Genomic DNA, 26,108 nt, shown 5'->3' on the forward strand with positions numbered 1-26,108 from the left:
AGAATATTAAGGAAGTGCTTTCTAGAGCCCACACCATGCTCCTTAATAGAGCCTGGTATTTTCTATTTGTATTTTTCCTTCTTTTTCTCAGACCTAGCTGAGAAAAATCTCTTCCAATACTTTACTCAGCCCACCCCATGCCCTCAGGCTATAGATGCTTCCTTCTTTGTACCTCAGGGGTCAGCAAAACTTTTGTGTAATTGTATTTTTTTATTGGTGTAAAAATACACCTGTGTGGTGTATTTTTCTGTTTTTTTTTTTCTTTAATCTATTTGTGTGCTTATCTTAGATTATGCAGACATGAAATTTTGAGATCCAGTTTTTCTCTGCCATCCAAAACTGGAAGATTGTATATTGACTTCAGAATATGGTTAGTGAAAAGCTGACCATTTGCAAAAAAAAAACTCTTCTGTATTTACTTCCCACTTAGGTGAAGGATTTGCAAATGGAATAGCTAACCACAAGGGGGCGTGTTTCTTTTGATTTTCATTTCTTTGCATAAACTAATGTATACCTAGTGTATCCTGGTTTTCATGTTTTCATTGAAAACGACCAATGAATAAAATTACACAAGAAAAATATGTTATTTTGTAAATAATTTCATTCAATTGCAAAACTGCATCAACAATATTTTGCATACCTACAAGGTACAAGGCACTCTGGTAAGCTCTTTATTCTTTGGGCAACCTGTTAAAATGAGTAATTCCGGATGAGAGTTTATGCTGAGCTAGTTTAAAAAAAACAAACTGTTGTATTATCCATTTTTTAAGTGAGGAGTTCAAATACCACCAAAAATATATTAAAGACATTAGCCATGTGTCTACAGATCTCACACCACACAGTTGAGATTTCCTCAGAGAGAGAGAGATTTTCACTTTTCTCAAGTTTGACTACACTTAATAATAAGGGCCTGCATATGGACTGAGACTTGAAATCTATTCCTTCCATTTGTTAACATAGTATATGAGTATAATCTTCAACTTGCCTAAAGTCACTTAAGTAAGTAGTATTTCATGGAGAGTTCCTAATAATGGGGTAAAATACTAGATACTATTTAATAGCTGAAACACTATGGCAGAAAATATTTGGGAAAAGTAAGGAATTTATTATATCACATAATTAAAAAGTCCATGGATAAGGCTTCACTGGATTCCTTTTTAGACTTATTTGTGCTCAAGTTCCTCAAAATGGCCCAGAGTAGATTCAGAATCATATCTTCAAAAGTGCATGTGTGTGTGTGTCTATGTGTGTGTGTACACATGTGTCTTTGTGTGTGTCTTTGTGTGTAGCTTTCTACTGAAAGTAAAAATCTACTTTGGCTTTCAGGACCTCCCAGGTTCCCTTTATTCTTTTCAAAATCATCTCACCAGGCTTGCTTTCCTACTTGCTCTCTTATTTTTATTTTTATTTTTATTTTTATTTTTACTATTTACATTCAGCCACACTGACCTCTCTTAATCCTTCAAACATACTGAGTCTTTCCTACCCAAAGCCAGGTTGCTTCTTCCTGCAGCACTGCACAAGTCTGGCTCCTCTCATCCTTCAGATCTCAGCTCAGGTCAGGCGATGTTCATTTCCCCCTGCACAAACCTGCATCCTGCTCCTTCTCTACCCATTTCCTTCTAAGCATTTATCACAAACTGTTCTTATGTGTTGCTGTTGTTGTTTTACATATAGTGTCTTCCAAACTAGAATGTAAGTTCCATGAGGCAAGGATCTTGCTTTTCTAGTTCACAGATGTGTCTCTGGTGCTTAAATAACAATGAATACTCAATAAATATTTATAGAATAAACAAATGGTTTCTAAAAATCAAGCAGCACAGAAACTTTCAAAGAAAAAAGCAAAATTATTTTTTAAATCATCTATAATTCCATTACCTAGATATGGTAACAATTATCATTTGGTGAATGTTATTGCATGCCTTTTATCTGGGCATTAAAGTTATATAGATATAATTTTTAAATGCAATTATACTTTGTACTATTTTTCTTTTTTAGATCTTTCTTTTTACTTGAATTTAACAACAAAATAATTGAAGGAATTACAAATCATCAGATTATTTATTCATAAGACATAGCTGCCCCTAAAAGATCCTTCTAAAATTAAGAAACAAACAAAAATAAATAAATAAAATTAAGAAACAAGATTATGAAAAAATACCAAGAGGCTTGAGTTGTATTTTGTAACTACATGTTCCAATTTGGGGCAGTTTCTATAACCATTTTTTATTATTCCAATGTTATTTTACATTTTATTCCATAACCATAATCCCACAATTGTCTTTGTTTTATAAAAATTTAAATGGATTAAAATCTCATCTTCAGTTTCTTTGTTTTTACCATTAACTTCTTTATTACTGAGTTTTTAGTTTGATTACTCTCTCGATTGACTGGATTTTTGTCTGACAACATTTTATAAGAAGGGCTCTTGAATATTGCATTTTTTGAGGTTTTGCAGATTTAGGAGTATTAGCCATTGGCCTTTTACAACACCCCCTTGGCAAATGTTACACCCAATGTAACATTTTGGGTCATGCTTTTGTTCTTAGGCGCTTTTAGATATTGCACCATCCTCTGGCATTAGATCTCACAGAGAAGTCTAAGGCTGTTGTCATCATTCCCCTGCTTTCCTGTTTGTGAATATAATTCCTTATCCTTGATGTTAAGCAACTTTACAAAAATATATGTCAGTGTTAGTCAATTCTTGCCCATTTTTCTTGCCACGGGCTACTACCTGGTATCTAGCCTCATTTCCAATACTTCCTTGCAGGGGTCATGTCTACTCTGCCAACTATTTGCCCTTCTGTGACCTCATACTGCTGCTTGATATCCCGCTAGCTTGGCACACCTTAGCGAGATTCCCTCATCCCTACCCTCACTCTGACATCCCCTGCTCCTCAAGCTAGCGGATTTAGCTCAAGCATGCCTCTGTGAAGACATCCTATACTCCTCAGGGGACCAGCCACCTTTCCCTTACCACTTGCATGAAATGTCACACGTGCCTCTAGTATCGCATTTTAGTACACTGACTTAACATTTATGCTTTACGACTGTCTCCCAATCAGCATTGAGTTCCAAGGGGGAAGCGTGCCTGGCTTATACCCACAAAACTGTGTAAGCAATTTTTTTTAATTTTTTAAAATTTATTTATGATAGTCACATACAGAGAGAAAGAGAGAGGCAGAGACACAGGCAGAGGGAGAAGCAGGCTCCATGCACCGGGAGCCCGACGCGGGACTCGATCCCGGGTCTCCAGGCCCTGGGCCAAAGGCAGGCAAACCGCTGCGCCACCCAGGGGTCCCTGTACGCAATTTAAACCAGAGTTCTTGTTCATAAAAAGCTGGAAATGCTGGGTGGATAGATTAGCAATCGGACAAATTCCTGAGCAGCTAGTAAACCGGGAAAGTGTAAATCTGACACAGAGCGAACACTGAGACGTCGAGGGCTCGACTTACACGGGAGGTGGGTCAAGGGCAAGCCTACAGGTGAGCAAGCGGCAGAGCCGAACGCAGGTGACAGACAGGTGTCCCCTCTCCCGCACGTCGTCCTCGCATCTAGGAAGGCGGGCGCGAGCTGCCAGGCCTCCCCGCAGCCCGTGATACCTGGAGCGGGAGCTCCCGCCGCCCCCCGCCTGCCGCCCGCGAAGGAAGCCTGAACTCGGCGCGGAGCAGGCGCGCAGCCGAAGCCCCCGCAGCGGCCCCAGCCCGGAGCGCGGCGGGGCGGGGCGGGGCGGGGCGGGGCGGGGCCAGCTCTGCGCAGGCCCCGTGAGGGAGCGGGCGGAAGAGGCTGTGAGGCTGCGCCTGCGTCTGCGCCTGCGCACTCCGCCGACCTTGCTCCGCCTCCGCGGCCGGGACCCCGGAGCGGGGGCCGCGGCGGGATGGTGTTGCGGTGTCAGGTAAGGGCGGCGGGCCCTCGCGGTCGCTTCGGCCCCCGCTTTCCTCCGCTCCACAGACCCGGCCTTGCTCCGAGGCGCCTTTCGTCGAGCCTTACGTCCGCGCCCAGCGCCCCCAGCGTCGCCCTTGGGGGCTGCCCCAACCAGGAGGTCGGGGCCCCCCTGCGAGCTCGGGGTCTCCGAGGTGACGGCCGCAAAGGCCTCGGAGGGCGCCCTCGCCCTCGCCCCCGCCCCCGTGCTTCTCTGCTTCTGCGTTTCGGCAAAGACAGTTTCCAAGCCCATGCATTTAACCCCCGAGTCCCCGTGAAGAAAAGGGGCTTCCTGGATGCGTTTGCAAACTCTTGATTATGTGCAGACCCCTTGACTGTTTGGTAGAGAATGATTTGCACGGCGAGTGACAGGTGGGTTAGTTTACTTGCCCGAATTTCTTAGGTACCGGGCTGACGGGATAGGTGTGTTCTAGGAAGTACCAGTTGAACCTGTTCTCAAGCCCACCTGCCTTTGCAAACCTTAGGGTTCGTATGTTGCGTAACCGAGTCCTCGGCAGCCGGGTTCCTTGTGATGTGGCCTGGAATCAAAGGTCCTGTGACAGCCGTGAGACACGTGTCCTCTCTCTCTCTCTCTTTTTGGTTATTTTATTTGTGCAATTTCTCTCTGAACTCAGACATTAGTTCCCTGCTTAAGTGTTTATAAAAGGTGCTGTCATTTTGTGTCAAGAACAGCTTCGTGGTCCTTAAGAAGATACCGTTAAGGTTCTGTTGTGGCAGGCTTGGAGATTAGTCTGAATTGTGCTCGAAACAAAGAGCTTTCAAAATTTGAACTTGCAATTATACCAACCTTTTGTGGGTGATTTAATTATCTCTAACTCATAAAATTTGCCTTTGATTAAAGTAATTGGAAAGAAGGACGCCTGCAGTGGCTCAGTGGTTGAGCACCTGCCTTGGGCTCAGGGCCCTGACCCTGGAGTCCCAGGATGGAGTCCAGCATCGGGGTCCCCAGGGGGAGCCTGCTTCTCCCTCTGTGTGTCTCTGCCTCTCTCTCTCTGTGTGTCTCATGAATAAATAAATAAAATCTTCCACAAAAATAAATAAAAAGTAATTGGAAAGAAAGAAAGCCCACAGAGACAGATAAGGTCTATTACTGTTATCCTTAAAGGCATTTTCTCTCCTTTTCAGGTTGAAGTGTTGTATTTTGCAAAAAGTGCTGAAATAGCAGGGATTCGCTCGGAGACCATTTCTGTTCCACAAGAAATAAAAGCATTGCAGCTGTGGAATGAGATAGAAGCACGACATCCTGGGTAGTTAAAATTTTGTAGAATGCATATGATTAACACTTTTTAAACATTGAAAAGTGTGGAAATGATTAGAGAAAAAACTAATTTTTATTTCTGTGCTTAATGTCAAAAAGGGTCAGACATTTTTCTGGAACTACTAATAAATTCTGGTGTCTAAAAATACACAATTTCCTAAAGAAGGCTAAAGATATTTTACTAAGAAAAACTACAGTGAGCTGGAATACTGCCAAAGGGACATGATTGTATTTGCTTTTATAATTTACAAAATACTGAAAATGTGGGTTCCACATTTTTATAACATTAAATGAAATTGTTATAAATTAGGTTGAAGACCTGTGCTTTAAATTTTATGTTCCGCCCCTTCTTTAGAGAACTCAAACTAGGAATTTCTAAGATTAACAGAAAAATGAAAGCTCACAAACCTTAGCTACTACTGCTGAATTGAGTTTTCATAATATTTGATTTTTTCTGGTTGAAAATCTTTAATTTGCTGCTGCTGTTCCTACCTCAAGACCTTTTTGCAACAAGGTATAATTATGGCTTATTTGAAGGGGTTCCAGGAATATTAATTGTGTCACCTAACTCAGTATAGATTTGGAAGTCTTAGTGCATCATAAAAGATACTCCACAGTGTTGGTTTAAAGGGAAAAATATTTCTTGATTTCATATGTTTTAAGCTTTTTTTTTTTTTTTTTTTTTTTTTTAAAGAGAGAGTGAGTGTGGGGAAGGGGCAGAGAGAGAGGGAAAGAGAATCTTAAGCAGGTTCTGTGCTCATCATGGAGCCTGACCTGAGGCTGGATCTCACAACCCCCATATCATGACCTGAGTGGAAAATTAAGAGTCGAGTGGTTAATGGACTGAGCCAGCCAGCTGCCCCTTTGAGTTGCTCTTACAGTACCCTGATAATCCATGAAATGTGGTGGGGCCTCTGTCCTGCTTTATTTTTAATCTTTTACCTATTGGGAAACACCTGGTCTTGTGGGAAAATTCTGAGATATACTTAGTTTGGTTGTATGCTGAGAAGATTTCCTGGGAAGGGCATGTACCGATTAGGAAATTTCTCCCCCCCACCCCTTGTTCTCTTTTTCTTGACCCAATCTAAATATTGCATAGTCTAGACTTTTTTTTTTTGAGGATGGGAGAGTTGTTTGTTTAAATCCCCAAACATAAATCTTATTAAAGAGTTGTTAGCAGTTTACTGTGTTCTTTGTGGTGAATAAGTATGTTGTTCAGGGGATATGTATTTTCTGTGCATAATATAAGTTGGTTTAATTAGTAACTTTGCAGATGGCACTTCATGAAGTAATGTAATATTTAATGTATTTTTAGTTGTAGCTGAAGAGATTTGAGGTCTAAACACAACATTGATACTTCTAATTATACTTTTCCCCCTTTAGATTGGCTGATGTCAGAAATCAGGTGATATTTGCCGTCCGTCAAGAATATGTCGAGCTTGGAGATCAGCTCCTCCACCTTCAGTCAGGAGATGAAATTGCCATCATCCCCCCCATTAGTGGAGGGTAGTGCTCTGGATCCATTTAGGTGTGTGAGGTATATTTTCTTAATCAATTTTGTGGAAGTGGATCACATAGGTGACAAGTTGTGTATGATTTGCTTTAAATATATGCTTTTTGTAAGTCTGTCTGCACCAGTAGTTATTGCTATAATAGAAGAATTGATGCAGACACACTTAACACGTATCTGCGTATTACCTCTACTTCTGTTCTCTTGTAAGCAGTTTAGTTTTATGTCAGTTTGACATGTTCATTCTCTCCACTTAAAATGGTTTATTGAAATTTTATTTTGTGTCAGGCACAGTGCTGAATCCTGGAGTATTAATATTCCTATTTTGCAGAAAGGAAAACAAATTCGAGAAAAGACTTGTTTATGATCACACAGCTAATAAGTGCTAGAGCCAATGTTTGAATTCAGATTATTGGATTCTCTGTACTTTCTCACAAATATGTTTTTAATACAGGATAAAAGCTCTCCTGGGCACAGAGAAATATAGAAAAATTACACAGCCAGGAAGTAAAAAAGATCACTGTGCCTAACAAGAAAGTTACCATTTTCCAGGTATGAAGAAATAGGTAGCTCTGGGATCCTTGGCATCTTCCCAAACAGCATAGTTTTTATCTAAGGGTATCTCTTGGTATAGTCTGGAGAGATAGAATAAGGCTTAATTTACTGTCAACTGAAGAACAAATCATGTAGAAATTAATGATTATCCCTAAGAATGAATGAAAACTTTTTTTTTTTTTTTTAAGAATGAACGAAAACTTTCTTAATGTGATAGGGCTTTTCTCCCAAATCAAGAGTAAATACTATATTCAATGATAAAACCTTGGTTTCATTGAAGAAAGGAACATATAAGGATGCCAGTTGTTTTTTTCACTTGTTTTTTTTTTTTCTCTAGTCTGCTGGAGGGCAGTGGCCCCAAAAGTAAAGAATATATATTGCGAAGCAAATTGCCCATCATACTGATAAATACTGGATCTTTGTTAGTCCTACAATTTGGAAATAAGTGTTTCTTGTTAGATACGTATCTCAGTTTTACTGGAAAACTGATCACCATATCACCACCATGATTTTAGAAAAATGCCATTTTTTTGAGTTTGGAATTTATTCAGAAAATAGTATGCTACCATTAAAGGTGTGTGTGTGTGTGTGTGTGTTTGTGAGAGAGAGAGAGAGAGGATTAAAGGTGTTCTTTGGAAAGATTAGGAAGATTACTCAACTGCGTTATGTATTGTTAGAAAGTGTTTGACAGGATTTGTAACGTGGTTTTAGAATCCATGTCCTTATAGAATCAAGTTGTGGAATTTGGTATGGTTTGAAGTTCATAAACCATAGACCACATTTGGATTACCTGTTAAGTTATTGTAAGAAACTCAGGTGGTGTGTACAGAAGATTGAAACATCCTATAATCCGGTGGAATGTGAATATTTATGCTTTTCTTTCTTTTTAGTAGCTGGAAGCATAGGGAAGAGAACGTTGGATTGGAATCACCTTGGATGAGTCCTTAACTGTTCTGAGCCTTCTTTCTCTTGTCTTTCAATGTGAATGAAATCTTGCAGGATTTATGATTATATACAGACTCCTCATCCTGCTCAGTCCAACCTGCGTGCCCAGTCTCAGCCCATCTGTTTTCTCCCTAGAGCCCTGAGTTCCAGCCTCCCTGTAGATTCTGGAGCACACTTCTGTCTTTCCTGTCCCAGAGGCTTTCTATTTGCCATTCCCTCTGTCTGTGCCGGAGATCACAGGCCTGTTCCCCTGGTTTTTTTTTTTTTTTTTTTTTTTTACAGTACTGCTCTTTTATCTTTCAGTTCTCACCTCTAAATACTATCTCTTGAGACAGGTGTTCCCTGACCCTCTTATACAACCCCTCTCCTAGCACCCATGCTCTGTCTCTGAACGCTGTTTATTTTGATAAGTTACTCCTATTTATAATTTTTCTTTATAGCTTTGCTTCTCCCATTCCTGTGTAGGTACCCTGAGGGCAGGGGCTAGATTTTTTTGTTCCCTGGTCCTTGTCTAGTGCATGGGGTTGTTCTCTTAGTGAGTATATAATAGATGCATGATGAAGGAAATGAGAAGTGCAAGACAAAGGGCTTTGTATGACATCTGGTGGTAGGCACACCGTTCATTTCCTTATTTCCTCAGTTACTTAACTGGGATTATGTCCAGTATGAAATAAGCCCAGTTCCTGTGGAGTCACCATGGTTTCTGTTCTCCCTCTCTCCTTTTTGGATAAAGAAAAAGGCAGTTCTAGGTTTGGTGCATGGACATGAAGTGGTTAGAGGTAATGTGCATGGAGGTTTTGATGTCTGGCCCATATCATGTTGGAAGATAAGAGCAGCAGTTCAAAAATTTGGCATAAAGTGGCATATGAGATAGATTATATTTTAAGTGATCATGTTAATGGTAAATTCCTCTTTATATCCTGCTTGATTCATTAGGGATATTTACAAATATGCTGAGTTTTGCTAAAATTTTACACCTGCTTATTTTTATCATTCTCTCAGGTCTAATGTACAAAAAACAGAAATTGAAACATAATCTGTATGTTGGGTGTTTGCCTATAGTACTATTGTTAAGGTTTATTATTATCTTCTAGGAAAGATCTGAATGAAATTGAAGAGAAACCTAAAGATATAATAAAATTCACTGCTGAGAAACTCTCCGTAGATGAAGTCTCACAGTTGGTGATTTCTCCACTCTGTGGTGCAGTCTCCCTATTTGTAGGTGAGTTGTCATTTTCACAGCATCTGTAGACTGCACAAGACAGGAAAATTTAGTGTTTCCCATGTTCAGTGTTAATATAGGATTTTAAGATACTGAGAACAGTAAGCCAAGACTACCCATGGTGGTGGGTAGAAATTTTTTTAGTTCTTATTTTGTTTTAGTAATCTTCAAATTAGCATATGTTAACGGCTTTGAAGGGCAGGATTAAAAGTCATTATTGGCAGGGAGAATTCTGTATTTTCCAAATATTGAGGGGAAATACGGTGATGATACCAACTTAATGATAATCCTAGGAGCATGTTTCCCTTCCTGGTTTGTCCAATGAATATTTTTGGTATACTTGCCTAATCAGTGTCATTTTATTTCCTTATCTTTGTGATAATTATTTTTTTATTTTTCTAACCAAGTTTTTGTTTTGAGAAAGTTTGATAGAAATTTTTAGACAAATTGTTATGTTCTTGTGTATTCAAAAATAATCCTCTTTTCTATTCATATGTTATTTCTATTGTAAGGAAAAACCTTATTGTAATATTTTTCTTTTTCTTTCTGTTTTCTTTTTAGGGACTACAAGAAACAACTTTGAAGGGAAAAAAGTCATTAGTTTAGAATATGAAGCATATCTACCGATGGCAGAAAATGAGATCAGAAAGATCTGTAGTGACATTAGGCAGAAATGGCCAGTCAAACACATAGCAGTGTTTCATAGACTTGGGTATGATTTTCTTTAGCAATTTAAAAGTTAATTGCTGCTGTTTCCCATCTTTGTACTGATTCTGATTCTAGAACCTTCCATATCAAACCTATATTACCAAGCAAGGAAGGTTTGTGAATTATTCTGGCCCACAGAATGGAGACACTGGGTGCCTCTAGGGCTGTGTGTTGCATTGTAACATTTGGAGAGTGGCTGATGCTGTAACAAGTCCAAATGTAAACAGACAGCAGTGCTAATGTGTGCTAAAGTCCTTAAGGCTTTTTAAGAATTGTTTCATAGTCTGGACTCAGTTTGTATGACAAGTCTGTTAGTAGATTTTTTTTTTTTTTTAATGTAAATGCCTTTAAGGTTATTAAATTAGTTTGCCTTTCCATACTGCTAAAAAGAGTAGAGTTCCGGGCTTCAAAAAGAACCTAACAGTTGAGGCTCCATCTCTGTTATATTCCATTAGTTTGTTATTTTATTATTAATTATAATTTTATCAATTATTTTATGTTTATTTCTGTTTGATATTTTAAAATCCACATTATACTCATCATGCAGTAAGTTTGTGTCTCTGGGTATTACCTGGCACTGTGCCTTGTTTGAATCAGAATCAGTAGGCCTTTTTCTCAGTGCCCATCAGACTGGTCTAGTGGGTCAATGCTAACAAAGTAGCTACAACCTCAGCATCCCCTCTGCTGAATGCAGTTGGGATAAATTACTGTTTTTTTTTTTTAACTAATCTGGAAATTTATGTAAAAACAGAACTGAATGCTGTAAGAATTCTTTACTGGAATTTTTTTTCATCTGTTCAGTAGATTGCTTAACTAGATTCAAAAGAGATGGCATTTTGTTTTCTTCATTTTGTTAAAGCTTAGTTCCAGTATCAGAAGCGAGCGTTATCATTGCTGTGTCCTCGGTCCATAGGGCCTCATCCCTCCAGGCTGTGAGCTATGCCATTGATACTTTAAAAGCCAAGGTGCCCATATGGAAAAAGGTAAGAGAACATCTAATGTTGCCATTTGAACATGATTTTTCTCATAGATTTTTAAAAGATAAGGAGTAAGGTTACGTATAGAACTTGTATTCATGGGTCTTCCCTGACTGTATAGAATCATGTTATTTTTATCTGTGAAATAGGCCGTTTATGTAATGTCTCCTTTCCAAGGTTTGCTAAACCTGAAAAGTACATGCTTCAAAGAATGCATGGCACAAATTAGGCCTCACTAGATGGTAACAACTAGATCTCCTGGTCTGGACTGTTCCATTGGTTCATGTATGAATTCATTTTCTTTGGATTAGAATTCCCTTGAATTTCTTTTGCTGAGTGGGAATAATGCATGGCTATTTAGGCAATAGCTTAAAAATATTTTTCAAGGCAAAACAGCAAAGAACATTCTAGAATTTCTTTTTAGGAAAAGAAAAGGGTGGGGTATTGCCTCTTCTAAGAAAATGCATAGTGAATGGATATTAAAATATGAATAGGAAATTTTAACTCATTTTTTGCCAATACATCTGTCAATAAGAGCAAATCTCTGGTTAAAGAGGACATTCTGAAGGGATGAGAAGACCCCACTCCCTAATTTCTTCCAACAACAGTGGGATTGTTCTGAATTCTCAAACTTGTGATTGCACTCAAGAGTCTAGAATTACCCACAGCATTTTGGCTGGTAGCGAAACTGAGGAATGAATTGAATTAACTGCTCAGATTAGAAGGCCAGAGCAGAGGACCAGAAGGTGAGTCTTTCCCAGGAGCCTACCACCTCAGCCAGTAGTGGAGATAAGCAAATGGGACTCTGACAAAGGGCTTGTGAAATTCAGGGACCATGTTTTCTGAATAAAAAATGAAACCCTTTCATAGAAGGGTATACTTTGGGATTCGAAGTTAGGGTATCTGAGAGAAAACTGCCTTAGTGAAGCTCACTCAGATAGATGGTGGCTTTGCTATGAACAGAGCTGCCACAATGTTGATGGACTACCTGAGGCAGTTTCCTGACTAGAGTGAGGTAGGGAGGGCATCCTACATTGAGTTGTGAGCCTGTGCAGCAGAGGTAACTTTCTTTACCAGGGAGGAAGAAAGGCTAGCTAGCTGATAGCAGATGAAGAAGGTAGGCGCCCAGGATAAGGGAGTGAGCAGGAGCTGGGACATTCTCTCATTTTTACACTTTGAGAGCTAGCTGAGCTTTCTGTTTTACTTTTCTGCCTGAGGAGGTTGAGAAGTGTGTACAGGTACTCAGAGGAAAGTCAAATTTGGATTTCTGTCCTTCAGAAATAGAATCTGATAGGAGAGTGAGAAGAACAATACATTTTTATTCCCCTCCCTTCCAAGAAGTATCTAAATTCTTGTGAGTTCTAGTCCCGTCTGTACTTTGAGATCATTGGTGATCTAGGCAAGATGTAGGCAGGTGGATGGGGCCCACACTCACAGAGCAGTTGTCACTACGGTGCAGCCCAAACCTAGTTAGGAATTAGGTGTGTGGTCGCTTAATTTCACACTTAGTGGAAATCCCCCTTCTGCCTATGGAAATGAGTAAATATAAGATTTTTGAATTTGGGACAAAATGATAGCCTTAATATACAGAAAAAGGCATATTTAGAAATGTTGAAGTAGTAGGTGTGTTTGGAAAGAAAAAAAAATGCTTAAAACTAAAGAGGTTCCATCCTCCCTGCATGACCTTGTTCAGGCTGTCCCCTGACATGGTCCCAGATGGAATTGTTTATTCTATTCTTTGGTTGTGCCTTGTCTTGTTAAGTCTTGTCTATTGTTTCTCCCACATGATTGGAAGTCCTTAAGTATAGGGAACATATTTATTTATTTTTCTACCTTCAGTGTTAGATTGTTAGAAGAGTAACAGATTTAAATAGACGTGATACTCATTTACCTGAATTCTTCAGATGTAGTTGAATTTATTAAGCCACTGTGTTTTGAACCTGTTATGGTTCTGTTTTTCAGGAAATGTATGAAGAATCATCATCATCTTGGAAAAGAAACAAAGAATGTTTTTGGGCAACTGATGATTAAGTCACACATTTTTTAAGAGTACTAAAATTAAATTTGGTGAACAACTGCCTTTATCACATTTTGATTTTTCTTCTCCAGAAGTTAAGATAGTTTACTGAAGCACAATGTCTTCTTATGTTACACCAGTGGGACAAAAGGGAGAAAAAAAATAAGTGGGTGTCTGGGATGAGGGTTTTTGCAGAAACCAGAGATACAGGAAACGCTGTAAGGAAAAAAAAAAAGTGTAATTTAAGGAAAAAACGGAAGTGTAATTTAAATGTGAGGAAAGATGCCTGTGGTAGACATACTATGCCATGAAGTAGGAAATTCAGATTACTTATATTTTAAGTATTTTTCAGTAAGCAAAATGAAAAGGATTTTTCTTAAAGTAATAGTAGATGGTCAATGAGTGAAGTATTTTGTGATTTTGTGAATATTTTCATCCTTTGGTAATGATATTGGAGTCACAATATATTTCAGTTTGTTGTGAGGAATAGTGGTCAAGAAGCCAGTACTTTGAGTCTTGACCTCAGATCCCTGAATGAACTTAATGGAGAATTTGAAAACAGATTTGATGTCTGAATCCAGCTGCTACTTCCATTTTCTGCTGCTGGGTCTCCACTCCACTGCTCTTGGACTGCTGATGTGGCCTGCTGACAGTCCCCCCGCTGCCCCGCTGCCATTCTTCTATCTCCCACTGAGGTCACTTCATCCTCCTTGGAGCCTTCTGAGAGCTAATTACATCCTAGAACCCACTGTCCTCACTGTGGCCTTCAGTCTGTGATTGGGCTCCAGCCTCCCCCCCCCCCCCCCGAACCCTCTTTGCTGTGGCTGGTGTGTAACAAGTTTATTTTGTCATAGGGTCCTTACTTGTACCTTTATCTGGAATGCTCTTTCTCCAGATATTCCCAGTCTACTTCTCCACTTTATTTCAGCCCCCAGTTAAATGTTATCTCCTCAGAGAGCCTTCTCTGACTATCCTATTTCAAACTGGAATCCTGTTCCCTTACTCTGCTTTCTGTCTTGCTGTGGACCTTTATGCTACCTGATATACCATATCTACAAGTTTCTTTTAGACTATGGACTTCCTGAGGTCAGGGCAATGCCTTAGCTACCACCATGCACTGAAAAGTGAGTTGGTGTTAAGAATTGTGCCCCAATTAAATACACCTAAACACATGTAGTTGTCATGCTCACAGTTGTGTAAAGGTATCAGGCTAACTGCATGAGTGGGCAGGTTTTCCCCTCTACTCTCTCCCGCATTCCCATCCTGACATCTTACCTAGCTACTTACTAGCAACGAGTTTGCAAGAGAGGTCTCTTAAGGCCTGAATGATTTGTCATGTAGTTGGTAGCTGACCCAGCAGAGGGCAGTAGAGCCAGGGCTACAGCAAGAGCAACTTGAGTCAAATTTTTAGTCCATTACTTTTCTTTCTTTCTTAAAGATTTTATTTATTGAGAGACAGTGCGCACACACATGAGGGGGAAGGGGCAGATGGAACAGGAGAAGCAGACTCCCTGCTAAGCAGAAACCCTGATGCGGAGCTCCATCCCAGGACCCTGAGATCATGACTTGAGCCAAAGGCAGACACTTAACAGACTGAGCCACCCAGGCACCCCAGGCCATTTCTTTGGCATAGAACTAAAAAGTTCCATATAGTTAGCCTTTTTAAGTTAAGTTGGAGTGGCTCTTCGATGAAAAGTAGTGTCTGACTTTGAATAAGACTATTTCCAATGTTTAATTAGTATCTGAGTTTATTAAGGAGTTAGGATGAGGATGGAATTTTAAAAAATGCTGTTTATGGTTTTTAAAAACTGATGTAGAATAGTAAAAGGAATTACTTTTAAAAAATGAGTAAATACAAGATTTTCCAATTTGGGACAAAATTGTGGCCTTAATATATAGATCTATCTATGACAGAGCTAACGTTCTTTTTTTTTTTTTTCATAGTTGAAGTTTAATGTATGATGTATACCAGCACACTAACTGGTGGCAGTTCTGCAGTAAGCTGCTCTTACAACGTAGATCACCACAATTGGGATGGGCAGAGTTGAGGGTGTTTGAGAGATCACTTGATCTGGGAATGGGAGATGTTTGTGCATCACTGTAGATGGAAACACATGCCATCAACCTTTGTATTAACTGTAATTTAAATGTCAGTAAGCTTGATGACACATAATAACTTCAGCATATTTAATCCTTAATGTATTTAAACCCTCCTGCTTACTACTAAAACAAACAAAAACAAAAAAGAAAACCTTGCAGATGAGTGCCTTGGCAAGTTGCAACAGTTGGAGTAACTTTCTTTTCCCCCTCTATTCCAAGCACACATTTTATTTCAAGAGATAAATTGTGTTTAGAGCAGTACTTCTCAAACTTTAATATGTAATGTATGAATCATCTAGCGATTGTTAAACGTCCTGTTCAAATTCAGTAGTTCTAGATGGCATCTAAAGTATGCGTTTTGTGACAGGCTTCCAGGCGATGCAGTGCTATGTGTGGACACATTTAGAGTCTAGGTTTTATACTTAGTCCCTAAACCATGAAGGTAGTTTCAGGTTTTTACAAAATATCCTGTGGTCACTGCTAGTGTAATCTTACCACTGTAGGATTAGATACATTCTCACTCTTACATTGAGTCTTGAACATGTTCAGAAGCAAAGTGAGTGTGTAAGATAAATACAGTGAAATATACGAGCCATAAAATTAAAACTCCAAAGTAATGTAACTTTGTTTTTAAAACAATTTTAATTATAATTCATTGATGTATGAAGAGTGGTTTACAATTAAATAACACTTGATTTTCATAGTTGAGTTTTTCTCATACTAATGTTGATTACTTTTCCAGTTCGTTTCTCAGAAATGAATTGTGCAACTTGATGAACATGCATACATTTTTATATTTTTGGAGGAGAGGGAAAAAAAGGCAAAAACCAGTTAAAAAAAGCAAATATACTCATTACATCTTAAAGATTTATACTTTACATGAAAGAAAATACCAAGACAATTGTTCTTTAAGAAATATACAATTCTAACATAGTTGTGCAATATATACATTTTTATTTTGACTTTGTCTGCCAAAATAAATCTGGTACAGATGAAACCATCTTTTTATATTTACATATGGCTACATTTTCATTATTTAAGGTTTAAAGTTATTTTAAACTTTACCCTCATGTTTATCTTTACCTCTAGATGTTTAGTCTCTAAAATTGTTTAAAATGGATCTGCATTAATGTACATGAACGGCAGAGTCCTGAATAGTCATGGATGCAGGTATTTTCTGTGTGCAAACTGAAATTGCAAAGATGGGCCAGGGTGCTCAGTTTGAGGGATCTTGCTTTCTATTTAATGTCTTAACTGATGAGATTTTAAATATATTAACTTATAGCTGTATATCAGAATAGATAAATACATTATAAATTTATACCTTTTATAATAACTTTTAGTATAATCACTTATGTGATTATGATAGACTGGTTTTAGTTTTCACAGTTAATAGATAACTTCTATTTTATAAAAACACTGCCAGCCAGAAAAATTTCTTTCCAGTTGGGAGTTCTCTTTTTGCTGCTAAAATGAATGATACACAGTATTTTACAAATGGCTTGTGGGGTAGCTATGCATGAAGCAACTCTGTTTTTAATAACATTCTACAGATCTTGTCTATATGCCATTTATGAAATGGAAACTTTAAGATGGTATCTTTTAGACCCTATGTCATACTTTTAAAAGTATGGCTGAACAGGAGTACGTAACTTTTTTTCAAGCATTGGATTTTGTTTTTCTTTAAATTGCTTGGATAAGTATTTGCCTTTGCTTAAAAGGGCTTGAGAAATACTCATTAGAGCCCCTGCCTCAAACTTGTGATCTGATGACAGAAGTTGTGTACTTAGAGCACTCGCTTATAGTGCAGCAGGGTTCTCAATTGGGGGGATTTTGCCTCCCAGGAGACGTGATACAGCATCTGGAGATATTTTTTGATTGTCACAACTTAGAAGTGCCAGGGATGGTAATCATTCTGTCACGCGTAGGATAGTCATCCCCTGCCAGAATGAATTACCTAGGCCCTCGAGTCAGTAGTGCCAAGGCTGAGAAACCCTGTGCTAGTGTAATAAATGGTACAGAGACAAGTGGCTAATTTTTTGGTTTATAGTAATACAACTACTTCATGGAGACAATGCCAACAAGGTAGATTACCTAAGCCATGGCATGGCCAAGATTCTGCAGCTTGCCGTGGGTATGTGACCTAGTTCAGTAAGAAAGGTGAGGCAAAATAAGATGAAAGACCTGTTGGAGTTCTTTTATAGCACCCTGAAGAACTAGTGTGTTTATGTATACAGTAGTTACATGGTTTATGAAATATTTTTTATCGACTTAGTGATGTTTTTCCTCCACTCTTTTTAAAAAAGTTTTGGACTCAGTGTCCACACAGCTGTTTTAAGAATTGGGCTCTAGCCCATCTAGAGGATACTCTGTTTTTGCTACAAACCCCTGATATTTTATGGCTAACTTTTTCCCCTCGTTTTGCTTTGTCAAATACAAAATAAATCACTAAACAGTGCAGATAGCTCTAGATAGCTTATAGGAATTGGGGCCAGGAGGGCTGTCGGGGCCAGAGGCACACAAACATAGACCTGTTTTCAAAGTCAGGTTTTTGGAGGATTGTCTAGTTATAAGAAATCCAGATCATAGACTTTTAAAGCTAGAAGCATTGCTGCTGAGCTCCAACACAGCCTTCCTATTTTAATTATTTATTTATTTATTTATGATAGTCACACACAGAGAGAGGCAGAGACATAGGCAGAGGGAGAAGCAGGCTCCATGCACCGGGAGCCCGACGTGGGACTCGATCCCGGGTCTCCAGGATCGCGCCCTGGGCCAAAGGCAGGCGCTGCGCCACCCAGGGATCCCTCCTTCCTATTTTATAATGAGGACACTACAGTGTAAAGAGGCCAAGTGACTTGACCAAAGCTTTAGGTTTGCAGTTTCTGACATAAAATAACCCTCTACTGGCTTTGCTTGGGCCCTTCTCCCTCTTGGAGAATGTATGGGCTCAGAAACAAAAGAAAGTGCAGAAGGAGAAATCGGTGGTGTTTCCCAAGATAGTTTATTCCCATCAGTGACTAGGATGCTTGTTAAAATACAGACTAGTAGTGCATGTCATCCCCGACTGACCAAATGTCTCAGGAGTTGGGATGTAGCAAGCTACCTACTGAGCAAACTTGCCCGGGGGGAGTCATTCTGGACATATAAGTCCTCCAACAACACACAAACACAGAGGGTGTACCTGTTAATTTGGTGGTTTCCAATGTCTCCTTGTAGTTGCTTGCAAATTCCTGAGGCTTTTTAAAACTTGTTTACACTGTCTAAAATTCCAATAATTAGAAATTAACTCTGGCTTATATTTCTTACCTGTTTAACAGTAAATGAAAATAGCTCCCTGGAGTCAAGGGAGTCAATATGTAAGTGAGAGGATTTCTCTTCCTCACACCTGGTGTAGAGCAGCTGCTCCAACGAATGGGAGATTTGGACGAGGGCCAAGGGAGGGTGGCTTACTCTGAATTGCTTGGAGAGAAAGGCATGCCTCAGGTGGCTTCTGGAAGACAGGCACACCAGGAGGCGGAGAGTGGTTTAGTATGGAAGGAGGAAGGATGGCAAAGAAATTATTCCTCTTCCAAAAATTCAAACTAGGTCCCTACCATCCAGTCACATCAGTCAGGTGGACATCCTGAAGGAGAAAGGAAACTTCCTACGTCCTCTAGCAGCTAGGATTTTACTATAAGTGTTGTGATATTAAAGATTTTAAACAAAATTTTGTGCTTTGACCTCAAAACTACCCTCCCCACCCCCTGCCTTAAACAGAGGTTTCTTCTCTAGGAAGCATATCCTGGGTTACTACCAGGTATCCAACCAAGCATGTTTTGATAAGTACATCCTTTTTTTTTTTTTTTTTTTTTTTAAGATTTTATTTACTATTTATTCATGATAGGCAGAGAGAGAGAGAGACAGAGACACAGGCAGAGGGAGAAGCAGGCTCCTTGCTGGGAGCCCGACATGGGATTCGATCCCGGGTCTCCAGGATTGTGCCCTGGGCCAAAGGCAGGCGCCAAACCGCTGAGCCACCCAGGGATCCCCTGATAAGTACATCCTACCAAACAAGGGACTGAGGAGGCAGCTCCAGGCTGACAACAGCAAGTTTCACCCTGCTTTATTAACAAAATTATCACTTGAAATAACCTGTGGCAGCTTTGGATGAGCAGCATAAGTTGAAGACCTGTGTTTTGTTTTTTTTTTCTACATCAATATCCAAACTAATTCTGTATCTATGTCAAGTCCTTCTACTTTTGTTGTTACTGTTTAAAAACAATCACTTTCAATGGCTGGAGTGCCCCCCCCCCCCCCCAAATCTAAGAAAGGGTATATTTTTCTTTAAGACTTCTCATGTTTGGAAGCATTTCATGTTTCTGACACAATACACATTATAATGTAAACTCTGGACCAGCCAGTGGAAAGATCACTTTCCCTCCCCCCCAATATAAAATAAATCTTTTACCCGTTATACTTCTAGCCACCCCCCAATCCCCCAATTTCTTCTTTCCAAACTGACCTGCAGTTTTCGTAAAATAACAGGCTAGTTTACCCAATTACACATTAAACACTGGGATTGAAAAAAAATCCACTTATGCAAATCGCAAACCCTGGGTTGCAGTGCTGCCAGCTTGCACTGCAGGGAGATGGCCGGGGCTCAGCTGTTGAGTTCTGTGGTCTCGTCAATCTCATCTGCATTTTTGGACATTTTTTCATATTTTCTTTTGAAGAAGCCAAGCTGTAAGATGATGTAAAAATTTTACCATCTATGGGCTAGTTACGGCGTCTTTGCCCCCACCTTGGCCGCCCACTAAAGCACCTCTGGGAATCCCTGGGGCTCTGAAGAGGATGGGGTACAGACTATGACCTAATGTCAGCTTATTAGGTCATTAGGATCTAAGCTGGTATTAGGTCATAGTCTTAGAGAAAATAATACCCAGAGAGTTGAACTGAATTCATAGTTCCCAGGGTCTACGTATTTGCAGCTGAACGAAAACAGAGGTCTGGATGTAAAGCAGGTTAAAAAAATAAAAGTATATAGGGACCATGACCAAGGATATAAAATCCTTACTGAGTGTCTTCAAGGACATAAGTGAGAATTTGCAAGTAAATTTGCGTTTCCTTTTCTCTTATGATGGAGGAGATACCTTATGAAACTTAGAGTTACCATTTGAAAAGGAAATTCAAGGCAGATGTCTTTAGGAGATCCATGGTTTTTTTGTTTTTGTTTTTTTAAAGATTTTATTTATTCATGAGAGACACAGAGACATAGGCAGAGGGAGAAGCAGGCTCCCTGCGGGGAACAGGATGTGGGACTCCATCCCTGGACCTCGGGATCATGACCTGAGCCGAAGGCAGACCCTCAATCACAGAGCCACCCAGGCGTCCTGGAGCTCTGTGTTTTTAAATATGAAAATTTTCTTACCTTCCATAAAACTGCAACCAGAGCTAATAGCAAAATTATTCCAGCAATTACGCTTCCTATTATAACTCCAGTAGGTACTTCAGCTTTCTCATGGGGTTTCATTATCGTGATGGGAATCTGTAAATGTATATATGTAACAGTTGAGTTAACTAATTGTAGCACCCAGAGAAAGTGAGATGGTCTAGTCAAATTCTCCCCATTTTATAAATGCTGGTCCAGAGAGGTGATGTGACTCACTCATGATCTCATTCCTCAACTAAATGTCATGAGATAAAATGCTTCTGCAAATTACAGGCAAGGAATACAAGTTTTCTAGTTTCCTTTAATTGTGTCCATACTTGGTGGGTATGTCACCTCTGACAACCTCCGATGCTTTATTTATGAGATAGGAACTTCAAATTTGGGCATAGAGGCTCAACGTCAAGTGATAGATTTGGAGTCCAGATTTGGAGAGGGGAGTCAAAGACCAAACAAATTAACCACCCAAATCCCTTGTGATTAAGCAACAGCAGTTTCCTTAATATTGGTTTCACTTAACTCTCAAGAGTACTTGATGTGGATTGTTAAAAAGTAGAAGTAACAGCTTAGGGCTCAAGCTAACCTTTTCAGTGATAAACTATTCCTTGAGACTACTTGTGATTCTTTATACCCACTTCCTGGGAATCTTTGTGACCTTGTAATAGAATTTCTGCCTTAAGAGTTCTAATGGTAAAATGATATCTTTTATATACGTATTATATATATATATATATATATATATTTTTTTTAATTGCAGAAAGAATCACTACCGTTTCCTCTACAAAGTGTATTAGGAATATTAAGAGCTGCATTTTGGGCAAAACCAGTCCTCAGAACCTAATTTATTGGTTGATTTAATACTACAGTGGTAGATGATCTGCTTCTCATCACAGAATTTATGAGTTGGGCTGAACTTTGTCTTGCCTTTTGGTAATTATATTTCTTTTCATTTATATTTTCAAAAGCTAGAATAAGGCTTTATAATTGAGGAATAAAGTAACTAAATTCATATAGTCCGCTGCTTAATGTCAGTGAAACCTGTACTCTGCATTCCAGAATTTCCTAGTCTGGGGTCCATGTTTCCAGAGGGATCCGTGAATATAAAAATTTTTGTATTTTTAAATGGACTGGGATTCAAATAAATTTAGGGATCACTCAGCTACCTATAGGGAGGATATATATTTATATATGTTTATTTAATCTATTATCTGGATTCCAAATATTATTCAAAAATTATCCAGATTATTTGGATTTAAAATATATTTTCATAGACAATAGTTGGCTTTTGTTATTTATCTGTATTGATAAGAAAATACCAAGAAAAAAAAAACTAAGGCTGTCATTAAAATTCTTAGATAAGTGTATTGATTAAAAATTGAAATTAATAGTGGTTTCTGAAAAAAAGATCTCAGCAATGTTCAGAGAGTCTGAACAGTACATTTTTCTAAAATGAACTTTTAAAATATCTATAGTACTGGTAAGTTCATAATACTTTGAATTTTAAGTCCACATTTCCTTTGGCTCCATTTCTGATTTTCCATGCCCCAGCCTCTGAAGAGAGGGTGAGGGTCCTAAGCCAGGGGATGAACAGCATCCTTTCTTGGAATCATTTCCCCTGAGACCAGTGGGACACCAGGGCGGGGAGTCCTACTCCCAAGTATTGAGAGAGGTCCAGAGTTCACAGGGCCATTGGCTTTTTAATGGCTCCAACAGTGGACTAAGGCCAGCTGCCAGGCTGGTCTTGGGGGCAGAGTCTTAAACTGAGGCTTCCAATTTTTAACAAAAGCATTGGGAGGAAAATGCTCGGGGCTCTGCCAGCTGATTAGCTGAGCATGGAAATCCTGCTATATCTAAATATGGCATATTCCGAGCAGAGTTCACTGCAAAGGAAAGTTGTCCTGTGCCAGCCCTTAGCACAGTGAGCCTTTGTTTTCTCTGAAAGTACATTTCTTTGTTAGACTTTTTTTTTTTTTTAATCAAGGAGAACATTTATAGTTTTCTAGACTATAAGAACTAATGAATGGATACTTCACATAGTGCCAGTATCTAGCTATAAGGAATACTTAAACCCTTTAATAAGTGCCTTATCAAGCATACTTAAGTACTTATCTTTAAAAAATAAATAATTCAAATAAGCATGACTTGAATGTTATAGCCTAAGATCTAGACTGTTCTGTGAAAGCAAAAAGAGAAAGGAAGAGTGGGTGCTGCTGGCGTAGGGATATGGACTAGGGAGCCACAGACAACAGCCACTTTCGTTGTGCCTTCCATTGGACTGTCCCTTCTGATCCAGCTTTGCCAACATCGGTTGGGGGCGGTGGAGGGAGTGGAGGATGAGCATATCAGTGAACTCTTTTTGGGTAGCCAACACCTTTGCCAACAAGCCTAACGAAAAACAAACCTCAGGTTTTTAGAGTTTCTCTAAGATGCTGGTACAGATGTATAGGTGAGAAGAACCACTACTCTTTAGTTTTCAGAAGTGAATGCCTGTCAAAAGACTAGTGCTCACTGAGGTGATAGGGTGCACGTGCACTCACCGTGACTGTGTTTTCTTCAATCACATATATCTGAGGGTTATAGGTGTCGATTTCTGCAGATGCTGTCAGCTGAACAGTCTGGAAAGTTGACTGGAACATAAGAACAAAGAATATGTTTTACCCTGGCAGAAATTAACACATAAAACTTGGCATGTTGGGACACCTGGGTGGCTCGGTGGTTGAGCATCTGCATTTGGCTCAGGTCGTGATCCCGGGGTGCTGGGATGGAGTCCCACATCAGGCTCTCTGCAGGGAACCTGCTTCTCCCTCTGCATATATGCTTCTGCCTCTCTCTGTGTGTCTCTCGTGAATAAAGAAATGAAATCTTTAAAAAAAAATTGGCATGTTATTTATTTCCTTGTGGAAAATGACAAGAGCAAATGACACCTATGAGGCCTCAAGAATCTTTGTGTTCCTAAATTGGTGCTACATGTAGGACCACACATGGAAAGTGCCTGAGGGAACTTAAAATGTGTGGACATCTGGACCATAAGAGCAAATTAAACCAAAACTTAGGGGCTGAAGTTCAGGCATCAGCAGGTTAAAACCACTTCCAGGTGATTCTAACTTGAAAACAGGGTTGAAAAACAAGGATTTAGAAGTGAAGTTTTTTAATTGGGAAAGCTCATGGTTCAGATTTTTTAAAACTTTATAAAGTTTGCATCATGACAGAAAATTGCAAGCTTGTTTCATATATTTATCTGAACAAGTCAAATAATGGAATGGAAGATCCAATTAAAAACAGTAAAAGTGGGAAAGCTGGGTGGCTCAGCGGTTTAGCGCCGCCTTCAGCCCAGGGCGTGATCCTGGAGTCCCGGGATCGAGTCCCACATCAGGCTCCCTGCATGGAGCCTGCTTGTGTCTCTGCCTCTCTCTCTCCTCTCTGTTTCTCATGAATAAATAAAATCTTAAAGAAAAAAAAAACAGTAAAAGTATACTTAAACTGGGCTATACATGTCAGTAGCAGACACCCTGAACGTTTTGTCATGCTGCCATGATTAATAATTTCAGGTTTCCGGAATCCCTGGGTGGCGCAGCGGTTTGGCGCCGGCCTTTGGCCCAGGGCGCGATCCTGGAGACCCCGGATCGAATCCCACATCGGGTTCCCGGTGCATGGAGCCTGCCTTCTCCCTCTGCCTGTGTCTCTGCCTCTCTCTCTCTCTCTCTCTCTCTCTCTCTCTCTATCATAAATAAAAAAAAAAAAAATTAAATAATTTCAGGTTTCCTAACTTAAGTGTTTCTATTAAAAAAGTTACTGGATTTGGGGCAGGCATATAGGAAGGACACATATTTTATGTTGTTAATAGTAACCACATAATATAACTTTACATGTATTCCTGGGGCTAGCTAATAATCATTTTTTGATGGATACATTATTGATGTGTATTTTATTTGCGTAAAGCAAGTGTTGGGACTGATGCTTACTTTGAAATAGCGTACAATGCCCAGATTTAAGAACTGCCTTCATATGCTCTGGCAACTAGGATTCAGTTTTTCTGGTTACCAAGGCACATGTTTCAACATACTTCATGAGGTAATTTGCTAAATCATATCTGGGAGCCAGAAAGAGAATACATATCCAAAAAGTGAGCAGTTTATTTCCTTTCCCCCAGCTCAGTCTCTGATTAGTTTTAATTTTCTCAAGATGGAAGGTTGCATCAGAAGTTAAGCCTGATCACTTGTGTCTTAAACACATATTATTGGGGAAACATTCACAGTATCGATAATGGTTTCCTTAAAAAATATAGCAAGTAAGTGATGCTATTTTCATAGTCCCTGTAGACTAAAATTTCTTGACCACACTGATCTATCCTCCCAGCCTGCCCCTTTGCACAGCTGTGTACATGATATCACGCAGGGTTTATAGTGGTAGGTACACCACACATACCCAGGAGAGTGAAGTAACACACCTGCTAGCACTCAGCAAGGCTTTGCCTTACAAACAGCAGCCAACAATGCCATTGATTTGGAGGCCTGAGCAATCACTTTATGATGAAATTACTTGACATGTACACTTGCACTGCATCAGAAGAGGGGTGAAGGAAGTATGCTAATGGACTCAAATACAGGGAATGAGAGTTGTATTTCAGACTGGATCTCCTAGGTGGCCTGAGAACATCCATTTGGCTGTTGAAATAGCTGAAAACAAGGTGGGGATAAATATTTGACCTTTTATGGTAGAGGAAGATGTGTGGGACTCAGCTAATTCTCATGGGGGTTTTTCAGCTTATCCAGAACCATTGAAAAAGCATAAATACACGTCATCAGAAATTTGCTCCCAGAAATGAAACTGCTGCTCCTGACCACCTTTGGGAAGGTACTTTTAAAAGTCTTAACAGTTAATAATGTAGTTTTTAAACAAACTCAAGAAAACCCAAATGCTTTTTACAGAGCTAGTATGATTGCATTTTGATTTCCAACAGTCAGTTTTCCTTCCCAGCTGGCAAAGGTTGTTAGGAAAACATTTGTTCCTCAAATCCAAGGAGACAAGAACCAACTGGTGAAATCTGGCCAAACTGCATCAGCTGGGATGGTAGTATAGCTCTCTGCATGCTTCCCATCTTATAGGATTTAGACGGATCTGAAAGGCTTGAAACCAAACGTAACTAACAATAAAATAAACACAGACAAGAAGAAAACCCAATTCCTCACTCCTGCACTCTCCCACTTCTCTGTTCCCCTCCCTGCCTTTCACTATTCCTCTTTCTGTTATGTCTTTATCCAAGAATATTGCTTATATTTTGGTTCCAGGGACAAGTTTGGAGAGAACTTAGTTCTCTAATCTTAAAACTCCATGGCAGAGTATGGGGTTCTTGGAGAGATCATGAAATGGTTAGAATATAGGGAATAGAGTATAGATGGTTGGCACCTTGAGGACTGATGATCTGTTTTAAAAAAAATCCACAAGA

General features: G+C 39.4%; 2 protein-coding genes and 1 long non-coding RNA gene across 8 annotated transcripts in view; 2 read left to right on the top strand and 1 right to left on the bottom strand.

Moving 5' to 3' along the window:
* The first annotated feature begins 3,747 nt into the window (after positions 1 to 3,747).
* On the top strand, positions 3,748 to 15,935 carry MOCS2 (molybdenum cofactor synthesis 2). Of its 6 annotated transcripts, none has more exons than XM_026017006.2 (7): positions 3,748 to 3,895; positions 5,068 to 5,189; positions 6,584 to 6,728; positions 9,305 to 9,432; positions 9,994 to 10,144; positions 11,000 to 11,123; positions 13,080 to 15,935. In XM_026017006.2, the coding sequence occupies exons 3-7, from the start codon at positions 6,631 to 6,633 to the stop codon at positions 13,146 to 13,148; spliced, it is 570 nt and encodes a 189-aa protein (XP_025872791.1). In that variant the 5' UTR covers positions 3,748 to 3,895; positions 5,068 to 5,189; positions 6,584 to 6,630; the 3' UTR covers positions 13,149 to 15,935. The 6 variants fall into 6 exon arrangements, with proteins under 6 accessions (XP_025872791.1, XP_072613038.1, XP_072613037.1 ...); XM_072756937.1 differs by lacking the exon at positions 13,080 to 15,935 and adding an exon at positions 11,726 to 11,868 and having other exon boundaries at positions 3,799 to 3,895; positions 6,584 to 6,737; XM_072756936.1 differs by lacking the exon at positions 13,080 to 15,935 and adding an exon at positions 11,653 to 11,706 and having other exon boundaries at positions 3,799 to 3,895; positions 6,584 to 6,737.
* The window catches only part of ITGA2 (integrin subunit alpha 2), a 102,216-nt gene continuing 91,965 nt past the window's right edge, over positions 15,858 to 26,108 (bottom strand). The window contains exons 28-30 of the mRNA XM_072756935.1: positions 23,200 to 23,289; positions 20,645 to 20,761; positions 15,858 to 19,957 (exon numbers count right to left, since the gene is read on the bottom strand). Coding sequence (XP_072613036.1) covers positions 19,877 to 19,957; positions 20,645 to 20,761; positions 23,200 to 23,289 — 288 coding nt within the window. The 3' untranslated portion in view covers positions 15,858 to 19,876. The remainder of the gene's footprint in view (positions 19,958 to 20,644; positions 20,762 to 23,199; positions 23,290 to 26,108) is intronic.
* LOC140598675 (uncharacterized) lies at positions 21,479 to 24,377 on the top strand. Its single transcript, XR_012001255.1, has 2 exons — positions 21,479 to 21,592; positions 24,211 to 24,377. It is a non-coding gene; the product is annotated as an uncharacterized lncRNA (long non-coding RNA).

This window comes from Vulpes vulpes, chromosome 4 (genome assembly GCF_048418805.1).
Source record: "Vulpes vulpes isolate BD-2025 chromosome 4, VulVul3, whole genome shotgun sequence".
Classification (NCBI taxonomy): Eukaryota; Metazoa; Chordata; class Mammalia; order Carnivora; family Canidae; genus Vulpes; species Vulpes vulpes.

Coding starts and splice junctions, on each gene's coding strand:
- MOCS2 (XM_026017005.2), top strand. CDS start 6,631: ATGTCGAGCTTGGAGATCAGCTCCTCCACCTTCAGTCAGGAGATGAAA. Junction 6,738..9,304: donor GATCCATTTAGGTGTGTGAG/GTATATTTTCTT, acceptor ATTATCTTCTAG/GAAAGATCTGAATGAAATTG. Junction 9,433..9,993: donor TGCAGTCTCCCTATTTGTAG/GTGAGTTGTCAT, acceptor TTTTCTTTTTAG/GGACTACAAGAAACAACTTT.